The sequence below is a fragment of the Lepidothrix coronata genome, unplaced genomic scaffold, assembly GCF_001604755.1.
Source record: "Lepidothrix coronata isolate B3197 unplaced genomic scaffold, Lepidothrix_coronata-1.0 Scaffold408, whole genome shotgun sequence".
Lineage (NCBI taxonomy): Eukaryota > Metazoa > Chordata > Aves > Passeriformes > Pipridae > Lepidothrix > Lepidothrix coronata.
The window spans coordinates 1-22,096 of NW_016690588.1; the positions used below are offsets into that span (position 1 = coordinate 1).

Here is a 22,096-nt window from a genome sequence, read left to right on the forward strand (position 1 = left end):
AAAAAAAAAAAACAACAAACCAACATTAGTGGTGAAATGTTCACCTGGAAATACCAGCAATAACAAAAGGCTTGCAGTGTCTGTTGGCATGTTCACATACATATAAGAGGTAAAAAGCAATTTTGGGCTTTGCTACTTGTTATTCCAAAGAGTCCTTTCATTCCTCACTCATTCATGTTCATTATTTTGTTCTTTTTTGAATAAGGACTGAATGAAAGTTAAGGCCTCCCAATTATGGCTCTTGTTCCTTGTTGCAGAAATCCAGTGATGTCAGTCTTTGATTAAACATATATGATATAAACCGTGGCCCAAAATTTAATCAAATGTACTTAATTTGCGTGGGGCTTAACACGACTTTGAGGTTGTTTGTGTTAATTGTCTGTGCGTTGCTTGGTGGTGGTGAGATGCAAAAGGCTTTAAAGCTGCACAAGAACACTTAGTGCACTGTTTCTGACCCAGCTGGGCGAGGAAATGTCAATATGATGGGAAGGTCTCGTGAGATCTCCAGTGTGAATTCCAGGAAAAAGTTATTCAAACAAGTATGAAGGGAATGATACCGAAATCTGTTTCGGTTTGACTCGTTGCTAATTTGGTTTTCCAGGTGACCACTGAAAAATTGAAAGGAGGAAAGGAAGTGTTTTTTTTTTTCTGAGAGAATCAAAATGGAATCTATGGTAAATCCAGTTTTATCCAGCACTGGATTTGAGGCTGAGCAATAGCACAGTGGACTCATTATATTTGTTCTTTAGACAAAGGGAATTATGAAGAAAGGGAATTAGATATCTTCACAGGATTTGTTTCTTAATTATCCAAAAGTAAGCTAGGAAAAAAATTCATTATCCTATATCCAAATACATGTCCTAAATGGTTTCAGGTGTAGAAAATTATCCCCATGTGTTGGTATCACAAGACCATTATTGATTGGTCAATCAGAATTATTTAGGTTTTAAAGCCACTGCACAGGACCTGCTTCAGTCATGAAAGGAGAACATTGTAGAAGGTGTTCTGGCCAGTCTTCAAAAACCCAAATTCTCCTTGCCTTTAATAAAATCAGCAGCAGGTCCTGAAGAAAACAGCACCAGGACTGATGGGGTTTTGAAACTGGATCAAGCAGGGAGGAAGTTTTTGCCAAGACACAAGGTATGAGAGCACCTTCACCCCATAACACATGGCCCTTATCTTCTGACAATTTTACCTGTTCATCTTGCTCCCTTTATTGCACTATCAATTCCCAGCTGTCACAGGTCTTAGAGACAGCCCCAACTACAGAAAAAGGTTTACAGAAATGCTGGTGACTTGGGGCAGATATTTTATACTTTAAAGAACACTCTCTGTAACAGAAAGTTAGCTGGAAATATTCTTTATAAAAAATGAATTTGTTTCAATCACTTCAAGAACAAGTGGCATATAATATGCATGTATTGAGCATTTATATCACTGATGCATTTATTTTAAAAAAGTGAAGTATGAAGTATTTATTTTAAACTGTGCATAGGAATAAGGATGGACCTGTGATGTACTCCAAGATAAATTGTTATTTTTCTTTTATTCAACTGTCTATAATAGTAGTGGGTTGGTGGCATAGTTGGATAAAATATACATACTACTGTCTTTAAAGTAAATATTGTATCATAGACAGAGAAATCAAGTATAAAAATAGATATGGTGCTATAATTTAGATGAAGAAACAAGTCACATTTGTCATATGTACTATTTGAACTCCTTTACAATGACATACACCGTTATTGTAGCACAGTTCACACAGCACACAACTAATTTTAGCTGAGAACATTAGAAAGAACTATGAATTTCTAAGCCTAGAGGTTTTTAACGAAATCATTTAACTTGAAGGGTTTGAGAACAGAATGTATTTTGGAGGATTAAAGTGAAGCAATAATAACATCACGCCCATTATTACTTTCAGGGAGCCTAAATATTTCATCACTGCTAATTCCCACACAATATCACCTATTTCCTTTAAATCAATGGTCAACATTTCACTGTGTAAGAAATGAAAAACAGAGAAACAACTTGGGGTTTTCTTCAGCTCTCCTGATCTGTAATTCAGGTGAAGCTCTTCACCATTTACCTGCTCTCAACAATCACTACACACCAGCCACCAGCTCTTTTTACCTCATATTCTCCTACCAAGGTTGCTCAGCACCTTTATTTTGGTGCAAAAGGCACGAAATCCTAATCCTGGTGAAGCAGAGAGCAAAGCCTGGAATCTGTAGACTCTCACCAAAGACACAGCCTCTGTTTATGCCTTTTACTTTTGTGTATTAGTCCTCTGAGGAGTGAAAACCCACTTGGAGAGCAAAGAGTGTTGCCAGATGCTTTGTTTGTTTTGGTAGGGTGTCTGCAGCACAGTGAGAAGGACTGCAGCTCATCACCAGATTAAAAAATTTCCAAAACACAGTTATGTTCAGTCCCTTTAAATTAAGTAGGTACACATCCCCATTTCCTTAGGGAAATGCACTTCAAAGGAGGTCTCTCTGAGGTGGGAAGAGAAGGGTAATTTCTAAGGCACAGAAGAAGAAGAAGAGGGAATAAAAACTGCCACCTAAGCTTCAAACTTAATTTTCCTGTATAACAGTTTGCTATCAGGTTTGTTGAATCCCAAATTCGGCTTATGGGCAATAGGATTGACTGTGGGATAAAAAATTCTCTGCTTGTGGGATGATTTGAAAACAGGCACAACGCCAGCACCTCCTTCTGCTGGAAATCACCAACCCAGAATTCGGGTTGGTAATTTTATCCGTAGCTGGTGTAAAGTGAAAATCTGAGCCGTGTAAAGTTCTGACAGCAAAAATACAAAACCAGATTAAGTTTATCTGATTTTTCTCACAATCTGAAGAGGCAGGCTTAAGAAAATGTTCAGAAGTTCTGGTGAGCCTCAAAATCTACCTGGATTAAGCTTTGAATTCTTAAACTGATTTGTCTTCCAGGCTTGGGAAGAAGATAGGGAGTGAAATAACTGTTTAAATTCATGTAGGAACTCTGTACTGGACCTGAGAAATGAACTTCATTTTTCTGAATCCTTATCCAAAGCCTACTCAGCAACCAACCCGTTTTTTAAAAATTAACAGTAGTTTTATTGAAATATGGTAATGATAATGCCCAAATGTGATCTGTGTTTCTGAGAAGGTACAACCTAAAAAGACCTAGAATAGAAAGAGATACAGGCACAGAGAGATACTAAAGGTCATGCATTACGTGAATTAGGTCCTCTGTGTACTGCTACCCTACTATCCTTTTTCCTGCAGCTTTTGCTGCACTTTTGGGATTCCTTTGAGAATCACAACATGGAAACTCCCATGGACCAGCACTTTGAGAGAAGCATTAGAATCTTGAGTAGTCTGGGTACAAAAAGAGCCAGGTTTCTTACAGTTTTCATTCTGAATACTGATCATATTTTGCAGCCACTTCATATAAATCTGATTACTTTAATTCAGACTAATTATGCTGTAATGCAACTTCTTCCTGTTTCCTGGAACCTGGGTGTTTTTTCAAAGCACAGCATATCTTATGTGATAGAACTCTTGAAAACTTCTAACTATATTTTAATGCTCTTGGTTAGAGGTCTTACAACTGGTTGGCCAAGCCTACAGTTTGCCTTGAAATGTCCCTGGGCTCTCAAGAGCAGCCCCTAATTATCAACTGCTGTTAATAACCTCCAGAAACATCTTTGGCCAGAGTGATGCAGGAGGTCCTCCCGTGGTGTGGTGGAGCTCTACAATGAGGGTAAAATTCACCTACAGAGACAGCAAAGCTTCTTTTCAAGTCACTCCATCTCCTGACGATTTCCAAAGGAGCTGGTGGCCATCCTAAATGCCACAACCTTTCAAACAAAGTTCAGGGAGCATGTCCTGGATGCTGATCTTTCTCTGATTTGCATGCATGGCTCTGTGTGCCTTTTATACACGCGTTGGTGAGTACATCATAAACCACACTCCACTGCACACACTTCTCCCACTGGGAAGATGACAGAGCAAGCCCATGGCAGATGTCAGTCTTGTTGCTCAAACACTGATGAAGGGCACTGAGACAAAGCAGTAGTAAATGGGGTATAGAAATCCGTGGAAAAGATGTATTTCTACATCAGAGTCCATGACACGATGAATCCCGCTGCTGCCACTGACTCACACTCCCAGGCAGAAGCTCTCCAGTTGGAAAATGGGAAAGAAGAGACCTCAGAAGGAAATGTCAGGGTAGTCATTTTCTCATAGGACTCTTCTTTTTTTTTTTTTTTTTTTTTTTTTTTTTTGGCAGCTGGAGATAATGACTCTGTAATAACATCTTGAAGTTTTGAAGGGGGATCCCTCCAGAACGGAAACGTCCTCAGAAGGACCATTTCCCTGATTGTGTTCAAGCCTGTGGGAAACTATTACCCTATGACGAGTTCTTCTAAACGAGATAGGGTTTATATTTGTTCCTAAATTGTGCTTTTATTTTTGGCAACTCCCCCACTGTGACTTTGACATCTCAGAAAAAAGACCCTTCGAATTCTCAGAAGCCAGAAATGCCGCTGACAGAACTAATTCAGAACTGTCTTCATCAGCTCTACTAGCTTGATAACTTTCCATTCAGTTATTCTCTTCTCTGCCAATTCTGGAACTGTTGTGAATATTAAAAAAAAAAAAAATAAATTAAGACCATCTTGCTGGACATTTATAATCCAAATCAAGAGAAGCAAAGAAAAGAGCTCTCTGCTTAACCTGACTACATTTCTAGTTCATGAGGCTTGGATTTTGCGTAATGAGATTTAGAAACAGGTGCTGAAAATCTTGGGAAACAGCCCAAATTTTGGGGTATAATTCTGAATGTATGTTGAGAGCTTTGGGGTACCTTAGTTTTGTGTCTAGAAGACTTTACTCCACTGAATTTCAATCGTAATTCATCTCAGCCGTGACTGTAGTGGCTCGTGTGGCATTGAGCTGCTTCTTGGAGGGTTTTCCCCCTTCCAGCTGCAGACCTTGCAATCTCAAGGAAATCTTCTGAGACCTGAGAATGAGGCTGGATCCATTTCTAATTGCACACCCCCATGAGAAAGAAGGGATTTGCCAGTTTTCCCAATGCCTCCAGTGACATTTCTTCATCTCATTAACCCCTGGAACTTTATTAATGGGAAGTGCACTCCTCTAATAGACCATTCTGCTGATTATGTGCAATGTAAGGACAAACTCCAGATCAATATTTTCATTTTACTGGTTGTTCAGATTTGGCAGCCACGGTGAATGGTAAAATCTGCTGCTAATTGAGGGAGAGATTCCACACACAGAGAGAAGCTGACACCTTTCCAGACACTCAAAGCAGAAGCACAGTCCAATATTTTGTCCTTTACTTGACCTGTAAGTCTTCCAGTTTTCACACAAGGGTGAGAATCTGGTGACTCCTGGTGTTACACTTCCCACCAGGCTCTTTAGTTGCAGTGAGAAACAACTGCTGGAAAAGTTGATACAAAGAGAGTAATTCAGGTTTTGCACCTGAATTCAAATATTCCTACTGTGTTTTGTGTTAGAATTTAGCAAGGGTGGGATTAGCTCCTTTACTGACCATCACTACATCAAATATTACACTTCAGTGACCATTATTTTCAGAAACAAAACCGAAAAACCTTTCTGAAATTAAACCAAACCACTCTTCAATGCTTGCATTCAGCTCAGAGTTAAGATTTCAGATTTATACCAATATACAGGTAATCTGGAGGTTTATGTTATGTTTTCTCATGCCTATGAGTAGGCAGGAGCGATTAAAGCAAGTTAAAATCATTGAACTCTCCTTTCTGTTGTAATTGAACTTGGAAAAACAGTGCTGAATTTTGAGTTTTCAAAAAGTTAAAGACTATTTCTCTTTCATTTTTAAAGTTGTTGTGTTCTTGTCATAACAACCTTGAATTACTTGCCTGGTAGTGTCAGGCACTTACAGAGCCAGGTAATGTCAAGTATTAAAAATCTTTTGGCAGACTCGATCCCGTACCCAAGACAAAATGTATGAGTTTCAAGGGAAGAGAGAGTCTTTTGCTTGGTCTGAGCGTGCCAGAATGTCTCTTCTCTATTTTGGGGTGATCCCAGATCGTCTGTGAGGGAAAAGAGAGGGTGTAAATTCCAGTGCCTTAGCAGGGGGGGGTCTGAAGATTGTGAACTTTCTCCTTTCACAGTGTATTTGTACAGGTAGGCTTGCCCCCTTTTTTGTGCAGTAAAAATCCAGTGCTTATCATGCTGGTGGGTTTTCACAGCACCTCTGCTCTCAGCAGAGCACACTCTGCTTTGAAGGAATCTTGGATGAGCAGAGTCTAATCGGGCAAATTATCTCTCCTCCATCTTCCACGTTTTTTTTGTGTTCCACTTGTACATCTGAAACCTTTATGATATGCCCATATAAAGACATTCATCCCTATTTTTTGGTAATTTAGCACCTCTTGAAACCAGACTTGCCACCCAAACTCATGGGCAAGCATTGACATGTGTCTTGTGAGATCAGCTTCTTCCTCTTGAATAAATGCCATCAGCGTGTGGGGAAGTTATGTGATGATTCATGTCTGAAAACTGCAGGCCAGGACAATGCTTTTAAAAGCTGCATCTAAGTTTAGGCTTAGATTGCAACAGATAACTAACCTGGAAAATGGGATGCAGAGCAATGTGAAAACCCTGACACAGGCTAGACTTCCAGTCACTCGATATTGCGCAATCTAAGACAAATAGAAATTTTGGTTATGAAGCTTAAAAAAAAACCCCTCAGGATGGAATGCTAGTTGAACATAATACTGTCTAATTTCTACTTTGTCAGCTGTAAAATTCATCTCCTCATTAAAAAAAAAAAAAGGTTTAAATAAGCCAAAGTTTATGAAACATATGTTTGCGTTTAAAACTGTTTTGCTGCTCACTTTGAGATGACTTTGGAGACATGGCCTGTGTTATAATACCACTTCCATTAAACATTGGAGGCTCAGCTTTTTTCCAAAAAAATTCACACAAACATTCTGCTCTTAATCCAAACAGAGGGGTTATGAACTGAACCTTCAAACAGAAACTCTCAGTATTTGGCTTCTCAGCTCAGTAGCACCCATATGGGATGCCAACCAGCATGCAGTGTAATTAATAATTGTTGTAAAAAAAAAAAAAAAAAGGTCCTTAAGGCAGAATACCCAGTGCATATAGCTTGTCTGCTTTTTTAACCAAATAAGGGAATAGGGCATTTCACTGTTTATCATAGCACCATGAAATACGATGTTTCAAACTGTTAAAGAAAACACATTTAAACTTTTCCTGCCCATTTCCAAGTTTCTTCGACTTCTTAAAAAAAAAAAAAAAAATAAATAAATAACAAAACTGGCTACAACTCTCTGGCAGATTTATAGGAACCTCCTTTTTTCACTTTTCAAAACACTTTAACGAAGCTCCAGAGATGAACAACGTATCACCCAAGTTCTGGCAGTTGTGCAAAGGATTGTACACACAGTTCCCAAAGAGTAAACACGCAAAAATCAATTCCAGGGAGTGACAGAAAGCGGAACTAATTAAAGACACCAAAGCCAAAGGGATCATTTTCTAAGACAAACATGTCAATATTTATCACATAAGTGAAGTTGGTGCCCCAGTGAGTCTGGTGGTGTTTATAAACATGCATCTGGCACAATAACCTGTTGGTAATTGCAAAAATGAATGCTAATAAAATATGTATAAATACTTTAACCCTGCATTAGGCAACTCTTAAAGTATTGCTTTAGCCTCTTATCAAAGCTTAAACGTCATATTGTCTGACAGCATCCTGAAGTTCTGTAAGGCCCAAACATTTATCATTGTTTCCACTTACATTATAATTTTTTGACTTAATTAGAGTTGCTTTTGGTTACAGCAGTGCAAGGAGACAGTTCAGAGCACGAAGTCCCCATTCCACATCTTTCTTTCCTTTGTTTTTATCACCCTGCAAATCCAGTAGCTGTTGAACAGAGTTCCCTTGGGCTCTCCTGCTTGTGATGCCATTCCTACCCCGTGCTGATTACCCCTTCATCTTGCTGGAGGTTTTCTTGGCATCAGACCCAGGCCAAGGCAGATGAAAACACATCCTCAGGATTTTATTCCCTGCCACTAGTCTGCCTTGTGCTCTGAACAGAAAGCTTAAATCAGTGGGTCTTCACTCCCCAGAAAGAAGGGCAACTGAGTGCATTTAGGAGGAAAGGTTGTCTTCCTCAGTCCTGACAAAAATCACCAGAGCTATTGTCATTTTTAAAGCTTTGCAACACTCAAGGTGATGCTGGTGTGGTTCTGCCACATGAGGTTTTTCTCATCAGCTGAGTGTTTGGTGTTCAGTGACAGCAAAGCTACGCTCTCCCAGAACGCTCAAACTACTGCCAAGGCCTCCCTTTTTTCACAGCCAGGTTCTTCCAAGGCAAGGAGTGTGTGTTTATTAGTGCTTTGTTTTGTTTCTACCGTGGTGTGCCACTGAAACAGAGCCACTTGAAGAGGAGGCAGCTATTGCAGGTCACTGGAAAAGCACTTTTGTGCTCTGGTGCCAAATACAGAGGGTGGAAAGTGGGGAGAAGAGATGAATGAACGAATGTGTTACACGAGCTCTGCACACTTCAGTAGCCAGGCCAGTTATCCTTTTCTGATTCCCTGGTGTATTTTATTATCTAGTATGGTTGAGGTTTCTAACTGCTTCTGAGTTTTGCATGTGTCAAAAGCATTCAGGAAACACTGATTCCTTGTAAAGCACAGCTCTAGAGCTGATCAATAAAATTCAGCTCTGCAGATCAAATTCATTTTCGCCCTCAATACAAATTGAGTATTGCAAAATGAAGGGGCAATCTGCAGCAAACCTGCACAGCAAAGAAAAGTTAAAAAAGAGCACTGTGGCTCAAAGGCTGTACTTCAGAGTTTGAGTTTTTGGCTTTGGAAAAGTCAAGGTACTATTTCTTTCTATTTTTTGATTGTCTTGGGTGGAAATTTGACTGTAACAGCAAGAAAGCCAGGTTGTATTCATCATTTGACTTTATTTCTATTTGGTTGGTTAGGAAGAGAATTTCCTGTCTGCAGGAAAGTTCTGTGCTTTGGAAAGAACACTTTATTTCAGGTGGATTGAAACATTATATGCCAGAGTTGACATAGTGAATGAAATAAAGTTCAGGAAGTTTTCATTGCTGCCTGAAAGGAAATTTTATCAGACCTGACATCCCACGTTAGAAGTTCCAGCATTCACAAAGGGGCATTTTCTAACTTTTCTGTGACTGACTCCAGTTCAGGCTCTTTATAAGCAGCTCTTTGCCCTTTCCAGAGCTGCCTCCTGCTCTGCACCACCACCAGCATGTGTGTTGTCATTCTGAGATGGTTTGAGGAACTGGTTCAACTGAAAAAAAAAACAAAACAAAACTTCCCTTTTATTTTTTCTTATCCCTATCCAGCCAAGTTACCTGAGTAGTTTCTTATAGGTTTGCACAGCCATAGCTGAGGGGAAGGAGTGAGTGCAGCAGTAAAAGGCCCAGGACGAGGGATGGATTAAGCCAGTGTTGCCACCAAAAGTTGTTCATGTGGGACCACAATCACTGTACCATTTCATTCTCATGTAAGGACTACCTTGTTTCCTCAAATCACCTCCTCCAAATCCCCCCAGAGCTGATTCATATGTCTGAGGAAGATGTATTAAGTACCACGGGTGGATAAGAAGCAGATGTTTGATGTGAATGTTAAAAATTCCAGGACAGCTTTTGCAACGACAGAGACTGCTCTGGTGTCCTTGGCCAGCTTCCCTGCATTGTGTGTTGTTTGGATACACTGCAGAGATGGATGCTGCAGTCATGTTTAGTGTAAGGCACCTATCAGAGGCATCCCAGAAGCTCGGGGCACACGTGAAATATCCGTAGATAAAAGAGGGAAAGATCACAAACGAAAGGAAGGCAGAAAGAACAAAATGTATTTATCTAAAGGAGAAAGAGGAGGCAATCCTGAACACAACTGCAGGAATAATGACTCCTGGAAAGTAAGCAAAACACGAGGATGTCAGTGCACATTGGTCAGCGCAGACCCGAACAAAAGCATCAGGTGATGATGCTCAGTTGGCATTTGTAGTGAACAAGCTGGTTGTTGAATGTCAGACAGGAACAGCTCTGCTTGAGGTGATGTTGTGCACAACAGTACAAGCAGCACTCGAGCTTTTGCAAGTGCAGGAATTAACAGTGCTACAAACGCACACACGGAAAAATGCTTGTATGGTGAACACAGCTGGAGACCTGGCCTAATGCAAGTAAAAAACTCTACTATTTTTGGAATTAAGTAAAAAGAGTGAAAAATTTGGATCAGCCAACAGTTGGACACTCCTAACCTGCTCTTCACTTCCACTGCATCCCACTGCCTATTTAAGATTAAGTGATTGGACAAAAAGCCTCTCTCGTACACCTACACACTTTTTAAAATCAGATATTCCCCTGATTTCAAGGGCTGGTAAGTGCAGTGGGAGCCCTGAGGGTAAGGTTGGAAAAGCCAGGCTTTGGTCTCAAGTTTGCAGAAGTGATGTGGGTTTTTTCCTCCTAACTGGGCCTGTTGTCAGTAGTGGACAAGGTAAACATTTACACGTGAGGAATGAAGCACAGACAAATTAGCTGAGTCACATTCACAAGCGAGGTGGTTAATGGTGTGAAAAGGATTCACACCTCTTGACTCCCTCTTCTGTATTTTATCCACAAACCCATTTTAAGTCTCGGGATACTTCTGAGTTTGTGATGAATTTAAAGAATACATTACATCTTCAACACACATATATACATTTACAAAACCAGAAGAGTTTTCTCACTCTGGAAACGACTTATAAACAGTTCTACCTACATTAAATAGGTAAGAAATAAGAAAAAGTATTTTAATGGCTGCAAGCAACTGTATTTTCATGTCCACAAATCGGAGCAAAGAAACTTAGCAGCTGTGATTACACAGCAGTCAAAGGTTATACCTGCAAGCAATTAGTGCAGAGGGACTTTTAATCCAACAGTGTCCTGGTCTCTCCAGCCTCCACAGAGACCTTCTGCCCTTTTTTGGGCCACAACCACCTCTGTCTTTGTTGTGGGACAGATAAATTGATAGTAGAGGTTATCCCACGGACAAGTTTCAGTATCTGAGACCCACATGTGGCAGACAGACAAACACAACAGTGAGCAGGCAGTTCATAACCCAGATGAACACAGAGAATGGGAAAAGCAATTCTGTGCAGGTCCAAACATAGTCAGTTATCAGGAAAATCTGAGCCATGAGATCTGTGTCATTGTACAACCATTTTCCCAAGCAGAATAACAGAAGGCTTGAAACCTTCATACTTGGATCATCATCGCATGAATGGTATAATTGACCTGTGTATGGTATGACTACATTGCAAAGACATTTTAACTCTCTATGGGGCTGTGCAGGGCTCAGCTGTGATTTTTAAATGAAAGAAAACAGTGTAACACTGGGAAAAAAAATGTATTTCCTCCTTGTGGTTGTTACCTGCTGACTTAAGCATCCTACCTAAACAAGCTCTCAGTTACAGGGCCCCCATGAGACCCCATGTTGACCTGGAAAGTGTTAATGTCTTTGAAAACTCCTTCCACCAGTGTTTGTTTAGGCTGGGAAGAGGGAAGGGCTAGAGGGAGAGTTACCTTGAGAATTAGAAGAACATGAAAAGAAAATCCAGGAGGAATGAGGGTGCACCTAAGAAAGCAGGAAACACCTCGGGAGGAAACCTTCAGCATCTGAAGTCAAAAGAGGGGGGAAAAGGGAAAGTCAGGAAAAGTTGAAAAGAAAAATACTCTGCCAAAACCATTCACTGAAGCCCCAGAGGTGCCTTTGCTTTCATTCACTGCACTGAAACATCGTGTTCCTTTGAATGCAGCTCTCTTTCATGAGCAGCAGTGGGAAAAGGAATAGCAGCTGATGTTTCCCACACGGAACCTTCCAACCCGACACGGGGCCTTGCAATGGGGCTAGAAAAGCACAGCAGCAACTCAGCAGTGACAGAGGTGCTCAAGCAGTGCTTAGATGGCCTTTCCCTCACGCCACTGCTCTGCTCTGGGGATTTTCCTGGGCTTGGGTCTCGTGCTCACTCTCTGCACTGGGATAAATTCCACTATTCTGCTTGTTTGTATGTGCAGATGCCCATATTTCAGCAGGTGGGATCACACCATATTAAGAACTTTCATGTCTTAATTTATCTCCCAAGACTTCCTTTTTAGTCAGCTTTATTGTGGAAATACAAAGAAATTGAGAAAGGACTGGAAATGTGAGTAACACAAACATAACTGATACTTCTATAGTAAAACAAACAAACAAACAAAAAACTAATGGTCCTTTGTCTCAACTTTGCATTCTGGGGGGTATTTGGTATTTTTTTGCTTCAGAGCTGGATTCCTCCTTTACAAAACCAAGAAAACAGGATTCCACCTTCCTAGGGAAGCATCTGTGGTGGGAAATAATCCGAATTCTACCGTGTAAAAGAAATGAGGCAGCATAAGATGCACATGGCAGGGATTGCTTTCCCAGTCGTTTCAGATGCAGGAGTGATAAAACATTGCATTGCTTTCCTTTATTTCCAAAATCCATCTCATTTCAGAAGGTTATCAGGAGTCGTAACAGGGTTTTTTTTTCTGATTTATTGTATGTGAACGGTTTCTATCTTGCTCCACTGGCTTGTTGGTGCCCCCTCGTGTTTAAAAGAACATGATAAAGATCAGTTGTGTTCATAGAGAAGAACTTAAATAACCATACCAAAGAAAGGTGTGAAAATTAGGGCAGAGGGGGAAAAAAAAAGATTCTTTAAAGCTTTTTTTTCAGAGTTTAAAACAGAGTTTTAGCTTGTAATTTTTCAGGAGTGTTTTTACATTATTCCAGATGTTACTAGCTTTTTTTTCAGAGTTTAAAACAGAGTTTTAGCTTGTAATTTTTCAGGAGTGTTTTTACATTATTCCAGATGTTACTAAAGCCACTGATAAATTACAGACACTTATAAGTTTATAATAAGTGTATTTTTTTAAAGTATTTTAGAAACACTCAAAAGGAACACTGTGATTTCTTCTCTTCATTTAAGTTTAACGTTCCCGTGCATATAATCAATAATTAAATAATACTCTCTGTGTTCTGATGGTGAAAGGTATCTGTGGACTTGTTTTCAGGTACCTTTATCTCAAGGTGTGTGAGTTGCTGGGTGTGCAGGTTGTACATGAGAAAAAGGAGTTGGAGCAGAATCAGCCTCTGGAAGTTCTCTTAATTGTGTCACTGGTCCCTTTCAGAGCTTGTGCCAAGTACCTCACCTCATAGCTCTTGATATCCTCATCCTCAGTACATGTGTTGGCATCTTCCCATGGGAATTCAGCCTGCTGTTAAGGTAAAAGAACTGTGTAGAAAAAATTATATATATATATATATATATAAAGTCTTGTCTTTTTAGCATTGGGAAAGCTGATAAAATAGGCCAAAGAAAAGTTACATATGTGGTCACTAATGACCAGATCTCCCCCTTATTCTTGTGCAGCAATGCAGGATGGGGAAAAAAAAAACCCAAAAAGCCTAATTTTCAGTTCCAGGATGAACACAGAGGGATTTGGGTCAGTACCATGTTGGCAAGTAAACATTTTGCTGTGATTCTGGAAGAAAATTGTGTCCAGCAAGTTGGCTGTGACTCAGGAGCATGGGAGGAACCCTGTCAGAAACCCAGCAGCTGAGAAGGACTGCCAGGCTATGGCAGCATGTTATGGGATGACCAGACATGGGTTGGGTGGGTGGCAACCATCCCAGCTAAAAAAACCCAGAACCCAGCAAATTTTAAGAGCTCTTGAAGGTCCAGTGTTTCGAAAACAAGAGCTGATTTTGAGAGGAAACTGCCAGAACCATCAGAAATTTGTGTGAATGTATCTATTTCCCACTTTGACCGGCAAAATGGTGCACGTAGAGCTTCCACTCAAGTTCAGTTTTCCTCTGTGCTGTGATTCTCCTGAAAAACAGCTCCCCTCTGAAAAAAAAACCAAACCAAACTTCATGTGGTACCTCTTGGATCACAGTCCTGACAAAACCAGGTGTGGAACAGCCTTTCCTCTTTCCTTGAGGACAGTCTGGAGGGTGAGCTGCAAAAAAATTCTCAAATGACAGGATCAACTCCTGAGCGGTGCAACTAAAAAGATTTATTAAGATTAGGGGGAGAAGGTGGCACTGGAGCTGAAGAAATGGCGTGGATGTCACACCTACCCCTGACACGAGCTAATCAGAGAAGTTTGACTTTGGCTTAGTCACGGTGAATAAGGCTCCAGGAGCGCACAAACTTTTTTTATCAAATCTTTTTATCCCTCCTTGTCCAGCCCTCCTCTCTTATCTAAACCTAGCCCATGGCTACAGGCTTTTGAGTCACCTTGGGTTTGTCATCCCTTCCTCCTTTGCCTGACTTCCCACCCTGATTTTCACGTGCTTTGAAGAAGGCAGAGACCTGTGGGAACACACAGGACCCAGTGTCAGCCACTTGCTTTTGAAACACCAGTGTGTGTGCTCTGTGCTGCAAGCAAGGCATTTTTATGGCTCATTTGTGTGCAATAACAAATGGCATGGCTCTGTTAGTCTTAATTACCCAGCTGGGTATAGACAGGCCAGTTGTATTCACAGATACAACGCAGGGAAGTATGTGGTGTTCAATCCCACCAGGAAACAATCACCGCTGCCTTATTTCATTTATATAGATTCAAAGCACAACATAAAAACATCTCTATTCTTTCTTGGATCCATTTGATGTTCAAAGACATGCACATGGAGGATACAACCATCCCTGACTACCAAGACCATCTGCTCTGTCCTACTAAGATCTGCATACCCTGTCTCAGAGGGATGACTGCATACTAAAACATCCTTCTTTGAATTCTTCTGTATTTCTTTCTTTCGGTACCTGCCCTCCAGAAACACAGTTTGAGGCTGAAAAACTGAACACTACTTTAACCAGGCCCACCATTCTCAGTTTCTCAGGCAGGTCACTGGTATTCATGTTTTGGAAAATGCTGGTGAATCTCCATGAACCTGCTGTTGACTCAGCCCATTGTTCTCTTGTTTCTAGGGAGTTTTCACAGAGATCCCAACTGAATTCGTGATTCACGTGTTTAAATCACAAACACCTTGGAGATAAATTGGGAATATTTAACAAAAAAAAACAAAAACAAAAACCCACAAAACCAACCCAAACAACCAAACACACAAAAAAAACCCCGGTAACCACCAGTTGTAACAGAATATATGAAAATATAGAATCTAAACCTACAATCCATTGACAGCCTCATGTGCAACTTCACTGGGAATGTCTCATGTCCATGGAAAGGCCTTATAATATTTGTAGGTAATTGGTGTATAGACCATTTTAGGGCACTGTAAGAATTTAATTCTTAATAAATAAAAATAAAAAGCAGACCCGTGAGCATGTGGAATATTATCCAAATATTAGTGCAACAGGTTCTTTGCTGTTATACCACAAATGGTACTGTTACTACTTCAGGTCTTCGCTCATTTACAGAAGTCCAAATTTTCTACTTTTTGGGAAGTGTTGTTGTAAAATAACGGTCTGAAATTGTCAGTTGCCACTGCAAAAAATGCCCTTGTGACAGGATCACACACCCCAGAGGTGGCAGAAACCTGGAAAGTCAATACAAGTTTTTCCAGCTGTGGCCACACTGCCAGTTGGAAACACCTGAGTGAAGAGGAGCAGCCTCAGCATCAGGGAGATGGGAGCTGTGGAAAGGGAGGGATCCCTGAGAAGTCACCAGGGAATAAAAAGGCTTCTTGGTTTGTGGCATCTGAGGTGGAGGCAGGAAAGGTAGGTCAGTCTGGGCTCCTGGGGCTTGGGAGGTGGGATGGACAGAGAGCAAAACACGATGGTTTGGGTCTGTAGGTGTGACCTTTGTTATCCTGGGGGGCTGGAAAAACCAGCATCTCCTTCTGCAAGCACTGTCAAGCCTCTGAGCTTTACAGAGTCTAATCTCCAGTGGATAACAAATCTTGAGCTGTTTTACTGGCATATCTGCTGATAATGAACGAGGATATGAAAGTATTTAGGTCCTGGCATGTGAAAACCATCGGTGCTCCCGGCAAAACTCCCATCACCGTTAATGAAGTGCTAAAAACTTGTCTCTTAGTGGGCTGCCAGTCTGTGCAGGACGGTAATTCTGCTGTAGAATGACTGTAGCACATGGGCTGCAGCCTTCCAGTATCCAAGCCACTTAAAGGGTATTAGCCTGAGTCACTGTTAGTGCCTCTTTGTGTCTTATAACAAAAGGCTTCGCTGCTTCAATTATAAATGGTGAAACAACTGCAGGTTCAAAACGAAGTTGCAGAAGACACTTAGAGTAAATACCTGTTGAGGGAGATGCTGGCTCCCATAAATGCAAAGAGTGGCAAGTGGAGTCACAAGTAAAGGCTTCACCTTTTTTTTTTCCTCTTTATGATTCAAGTGACTTAAGCTCTAGGAGTAACTTCTGGTAAGCAATTTTATATATAATATATGTATATATATATATAACTTTAACCTTCATTGCTTAAGACCAAAGATGCAGGGGCAGGTTGTAGCACGCAGCTGCACTTTGCACATGGGAGCACTGTGGGTTGATTTTTGCTTTGGACTGTACACCACAAAAAAAAAAAAATAAGAAGAAGAAAAGCAAAGATACATGAGAACTATTCTGATTTTTCCTATCAGATTCAGTTCAAGAAGGTAATCAATAGCTGCTCCTGTTAGTCACAGATCAAAGAGCAGGGAACATACACTGCTATGTCTAATGGAAATGGCCATGGACCAGCAGGCTTGCCCTATAGCAAGAAGGGATTGAGATTAGGAAAAACTTCTCTAAATGCAAGGGTAATTTTAAGCATAGCACCAGATTCCCACAGGAGCTTGAAATGGATGATGGCAATCTCATCAAAAGGAGTCAGGAAACTCAGATCAGCAGTAGATTGGGTCCAGTTGAATCTGCCCTGGGACAGAGGGGGGGACTGGATCCAACTGCAGAGAGTTTAAAAAAATTGGGAGTGGGCTCGGTTTCAGTCCCCCACCCCTCTGGCTGGTGCAGCTGTGCAAGCCAAGGCTGTCATAATTTCCTTCCATCAGTAGCAAGGGGAGAATCAGAGACCAGCTGTGACTCACATGGTCTGAGTCAAACCTTCTCCTGTGAACACAGCTTACAGCATCTCCTAATTTCATTTCAAAGCCCTGGCTGGGCTCTTGGGTGGTGTTACTTTCAACTGTAAATTGCAGAGGGAAGAAGTGGGAGGTTCCTCTGACTTTTTGTAAAATGACACTTGGAAACTTGGGCAGCATTAATGGGAAAACCCTGCGTGTTTCCCATCCTAGTGCCTAATAGCAACTAGTGAAAGTGCTTCATGGGGACGTGAGAAAGGGAACAGTCCTCATGTATGTAGAAGCAGGGGGAGGATTGTCTTTTAATTTCTTTTTTTCCTTCATTTTCCACTTCTCTTACATCGTCTAAACTTGTGAAAATCAGTCATCCTAAGTATTTATTCTTAATTTAGGCAACACGTGACCCCCAGCCTGCTTCTGCCACTGGCGCAAGGCAAAGACCTGCAAGGTAGTGGATGTTTGTCACTACAGGCATTGTTTTATTCAGTCCTTAAACCACCTGCAGCTTTGAGCACATACTTGGTGCATTGTTACTTACAAACAGCACTCAAGTTTTTCTCACTCAACTTCGGCAAAATGTTAAAACACACACACACACACAAAATTTAAAAAAAAAAGAAGCAGAGACTGTTCACAGAAGTAATATTTAACATAAGCATGCACAGAAGTGCCTGTGCTTGACATGGATGAGTTCAAAACACACAAAATATTCTGTGCTTTAGGTACATGAGCTCTGGATATATATATCCAGCCAAGAGAATTGCCATACTCCGAGGTCCATCTAGCCCAGGACCCAGTGTCTGTCAGTGGCAAGTAGCAAGAAAAGGAGATTAGAAACAGAACATCCTTCCCCACAAATGCCTTTCCAACCATCAGAGGCTTAAGAGCTTACTCAGCTGAAAATTACAGCCAGACCACTTTGTACAGTAGACACCACTGGAGCTATTTTTCACAAATATTTCTCATCCCTTTTCAAAAAAAAAAAAAAAAATTGCTTCTGACTTGACTTGTATCTCATGAAAATGTAACAATGCTCTGTGCCCATAGTTTTGTTATATTTACCATTATATGGTAATTTACACAAGAATCTTATGGTTTCAGTTTATTACATGGAAAAAAACCTTTTCTTATTTTTTCATCTTGCCACCTACTAATTTCTGTGGGTATACCTTAGTTTTTACATTGTGACTTACCATTCCCTGTTTATCTTTCCCACGTTGCCTGTGGTTTTGGGGCTCTCTGGAACACGATTCTGTGCAACACACCCACTTTTTTTGCTTGTGGGTCAATGACAGGCAGGGAGTGTGTTGTGTGTAGTGGTGAAGGTGAGGAGCAGGGGCTCCACTGCTGTCACAGCCACAGCCAGGGCTTGTTTCACCATCATGTGATTGTGTTCATGCTGTTTTCGGGAGGCTGCCAGGGATATGGGCTCTTATCTCTGGATGCCCCAGCTGAACAGAGAGCTGGAGCGTATCCCTGCCTTCACTGAGTGCCCCTCAAAAGTGTAAAAGACTCCATAAAAATAGTTCAGAGGCAACTCCAAGGCAGGGAGGAGGTCGGTGGGCTGGTTGGTTGGTTGGTTTGGCATTTGGGATGGTGGGGCCGGCGTTACACGCAGGCATTTCCCGGGAGTGTGAGCACCCTGAGCACCCAGAGCCTCCACTCAGCTTCCAAGCACAGGAGCCAAGAACCGCATTATTATTGTTATGAAGGTACACAGTACATTTTGCAGGAGCAGACTGTAAATATTTCCAGCAATAGGTGTGGATGCCAAGCTTCACTGTCGCCTTCCTAGCCGCTAAGAAGGCACTATTTTGTTTTATTGCACAGACAGTAGGTCCTCCACCCCTTCGCCATCCTTCTCACAAGTGCGTGTTGGGATGGCACACTGGGTTTATCACACACTGAGGAAGAAAACTGGAGCTGGAGTCTCTGCTTCCTGTCATCCCAACAGCCTATTTTAGCTCGTGGGGCTCTTGAAAAGACAAATCGTGTTTCCTCTGCTCTCGTGCGTGGTCGGAGCCGGAGCAGTTCTGTCCCTTCAGGTGCACCAGTGGTCCAGCCCTTGTCAGTCTGCAATTAAAAAGTCCATGTGCCCACACAGAGGAGCCCAGGGAATACTAAAAAGTAAAGAAAATAGTGTGGAGAAGCAGGACAGAGGGATGGAGGTCAGGCAGGCTCCATCCAGATGTTTTCCCATTATCTTTATATCACCTTCCAACAACAGGCTTCTCCAAAGCAGCTCGAGGATCTGCTAGAGCTCATCTAGGGGAGTGGGAAGGAAGCTTGTTGTCCTGCCCCTCAGTACTACTGGGTGGAGCACAGGTTCCACAGCACACTGAGATTTTTCCACTTCCACTCAAATCTGGGCCATGTCAGCCCCAGGACCTTCTGAAATAATACCAGGCAATTAATGTATTTTAATTTTCAGGACACTTTAAAAGTAAAGATTGCCCGTTAACACTTAAACAGCTGGAATGAGGCAGTAATATCAACTTTATTTTTATTTTTTTCCCACTTGGGGAGCTGGAACACAAGCTTAATTTTGGAAATCCTGCTTGTCAGACTAAAACTTCCTAAAGCCTGTTACAACATGATGCCATCAATGAGCTGGTCCGCCTCTGTCTGGGCTTTCAGTAGGGAATTAGCCACAGAAAAGGTATCACTTCAGTGGTGAAGGCACATTTTGTGCTGCCCTGTGCATATATCCAGGCTGGGTTCCCACCCCAGCTGTACTCAGCAGATGCTCGTGGAGCTTGTGGTCATGATGAGATAGGACACTGGAATCCAAGCATTATTTCCAGATTTCTTTGTGTTTCACATCCGTAAAACAAATATATATGTTGGTCTTGTGCCCACATTTGGTTCTGTCGCAAATCTCCATCCAAAATAAATTAATTTCAGGCAAAGGGAAAAGAGCACGTTCCCAAGTGCCTTTGATCCTGGGTTAAGCAAGCTGGTAATTGAGGCTTCAGTGCAACACAATCTACTCGCCCTCTCTTCTGCTAAGAATAAACTAAGTGATGGGCATTTTAAAAATAGCCCAATCCACACTGTCCCAAAAAAATCCCAAAAGTCAAAAAAGGAGCTAAAAGGTAGGAAATGTAGCCTGAAAGCATCCGGACTCAAAGCCTTGAGGGTTTATATTCCATGAAGGAAAAGTCCATGCATGTAAATTCCCTGGGTTATGTATTTCTTATAACGTGTTTTCTGTCCCTCCTGTCAAACTTCCAACCAACCCAGGAAAGATGCTTTTACAATTTTAAGAACACTGTCCCCCAGGGATATCTGAGCTGTAACCTGCTGTCTTTTGGGTAGCAAAGGGGGGTTGAGGGTGGAACTAGACCCCTGATCTAAGTGGGAACAGTGTCTGCTCGCTGTCACCAGGTGGGCACCCCTCTGCTACCCCCGGGCTGGGCTCCCTGATTCCTGAGTACCACCAGCAAGATGCCACTCAGCAATGTCCCTTTTGGGGGTGCAAGGGGACCAGGAAGGGCCTGGGTGCAGCAGGAGCTGTGACAAATGTGGGGTACTTGGGGTCTGACTGCCAGAAGCTGGGAAGCCTGCCAAGCCTGCTTCCTTCTGGCAGAGCCCTTGCACGCTTCTCTTCGAGTTTTTGAGGGTTAAGTTCTTGTCTGAGATTTAAAAAAAAAAAAAAAAATAAGGGAAAACAGTCAGAGAATGGTGCAGATAAATGTGTGTCAGTTTTGCCTAAGAGGGTTTCTGCAGCACAGCACAGGCTCTGGCAGTGAATTTGGAGAAGACCAAGGAATCCCTGGGGGGCACTGAAGAGGGGTTTAAATCCGCGGAGATGAAGAAGCCTGGAAGCCTGTTCAAAATCCTGCACAAATACTGCAGCCACCCAGCGGGAGGTGTAAAAGGCGAGTGGCAGCTGTTTTACACCTCACATTCCCAAAAAACAAAGTTGAGAAAAGTAACCCGGTGGTATTCTTTGAGGGCGTGACTTGGTTGGTGTGTACGGTGACATCCAGAGCATCCCTCCTGGACCAGAGCTGGGAGAGGAGGGGGGTGGTAGTCACAGCCTCCCCGGGAGATCACAGAACATGGAAGGGACCCACAAGGACCATCGAGTCCAACCCTTAGCCCTGCACAGGACCATCCCCAAGAGACGGGGCGCCCCGGCAGCCAGCGGGGCGGAGAAGAAACTTGTGACCGCTTCCCCACTTGTCACCTTTCCCACTGGGACAGCAGGAAACACGGGGCGGCGAACCGGGGAGGGGGCCGGCCGCCCCCGAACAACGCGGGGCTTCAACAGCGCACTCAGCCGCGCTTTTTCCCTTTAAAAAAAAAAAATAAAAAAATCTCCTCTTATTTTTGCGAGACGGGGAGGCGCGGGAGCGTGATAAAAAAATAAAAATAAAAATAGGAAAGGGAGCGGGAAATCACTTAATTGCGGCTCGGTGCGAGGGTCTTTAGGTCTTGTTGGCGGAGCGCTCCCCATCGCCGACCTTCCGCGGGCGCTCCGCGCCCAAGGTCAGCGCAGGTACGCGCGGGGGCTCCGCGGGGGCGGCGCCACCGGGAGGGAGGGAGGGAGGGAGGGAGGGAAAAAGGAGGAAGGGAAGAGGGAGGGAAGGAGGGCCGGCTGCCCGCGGAGGGCCGCGCTCCGGCGGGCCGGGCCGCCCGTATTTAAAGTGTGCCGGGGGCGGCGGAGCCGCTCGCAGGGTGAGCGCGCCCTCCCCGACAGGCGCCGCGGGGAAGGGGGGGAAAAAAAAGGGAGGAGAAACAGCAGCAGCAGCAGCAGGAGGAGGAGGAGGGATCCTGGCAAGTTCGGTGTGGTACCAAGTACAGGCGGGCTGCAGGGCTCGGACGGGCGATGGATAAGGATGAGATCCACCTGCGCAGGCTGCCGGCCGCCGCGCCTTGGGGACCGCGTAAGTGTCGCCGGCCGCGGCGGGGACGGTGCGGGATGGGGAGCGCTCCTGCCCGGCCGGGGACGGGCTCCGCGGGCCGCCCCGCC

General features: G+C 42.8%; 1 protein-coding gene across 1 annotated transcript in view; it reads left to right on the top strand.

Annotated features, from left to right (window-relative positions):
- Positions 1–21,774: 21,774 nt before the first annotated feature.
- ANO1 (anoctamin 1) overlaps positions 21,775–22,096 on the top strand; it is a 79,049-nt gene continuing 78,727 nt past the window's right edge. The window contains exon 1 of the mRNA XM_017839398.1: positions 21,775–22,010. Within this exon, the coding sequence (XP_017694887.1) occupies positions 21,953–22,010 (58 nt within the window). The 5' untranslated portion in view covers positions 21,775–21,952. The remainder of the gene's footprint in view (positions 22,011–22,096) is intronic.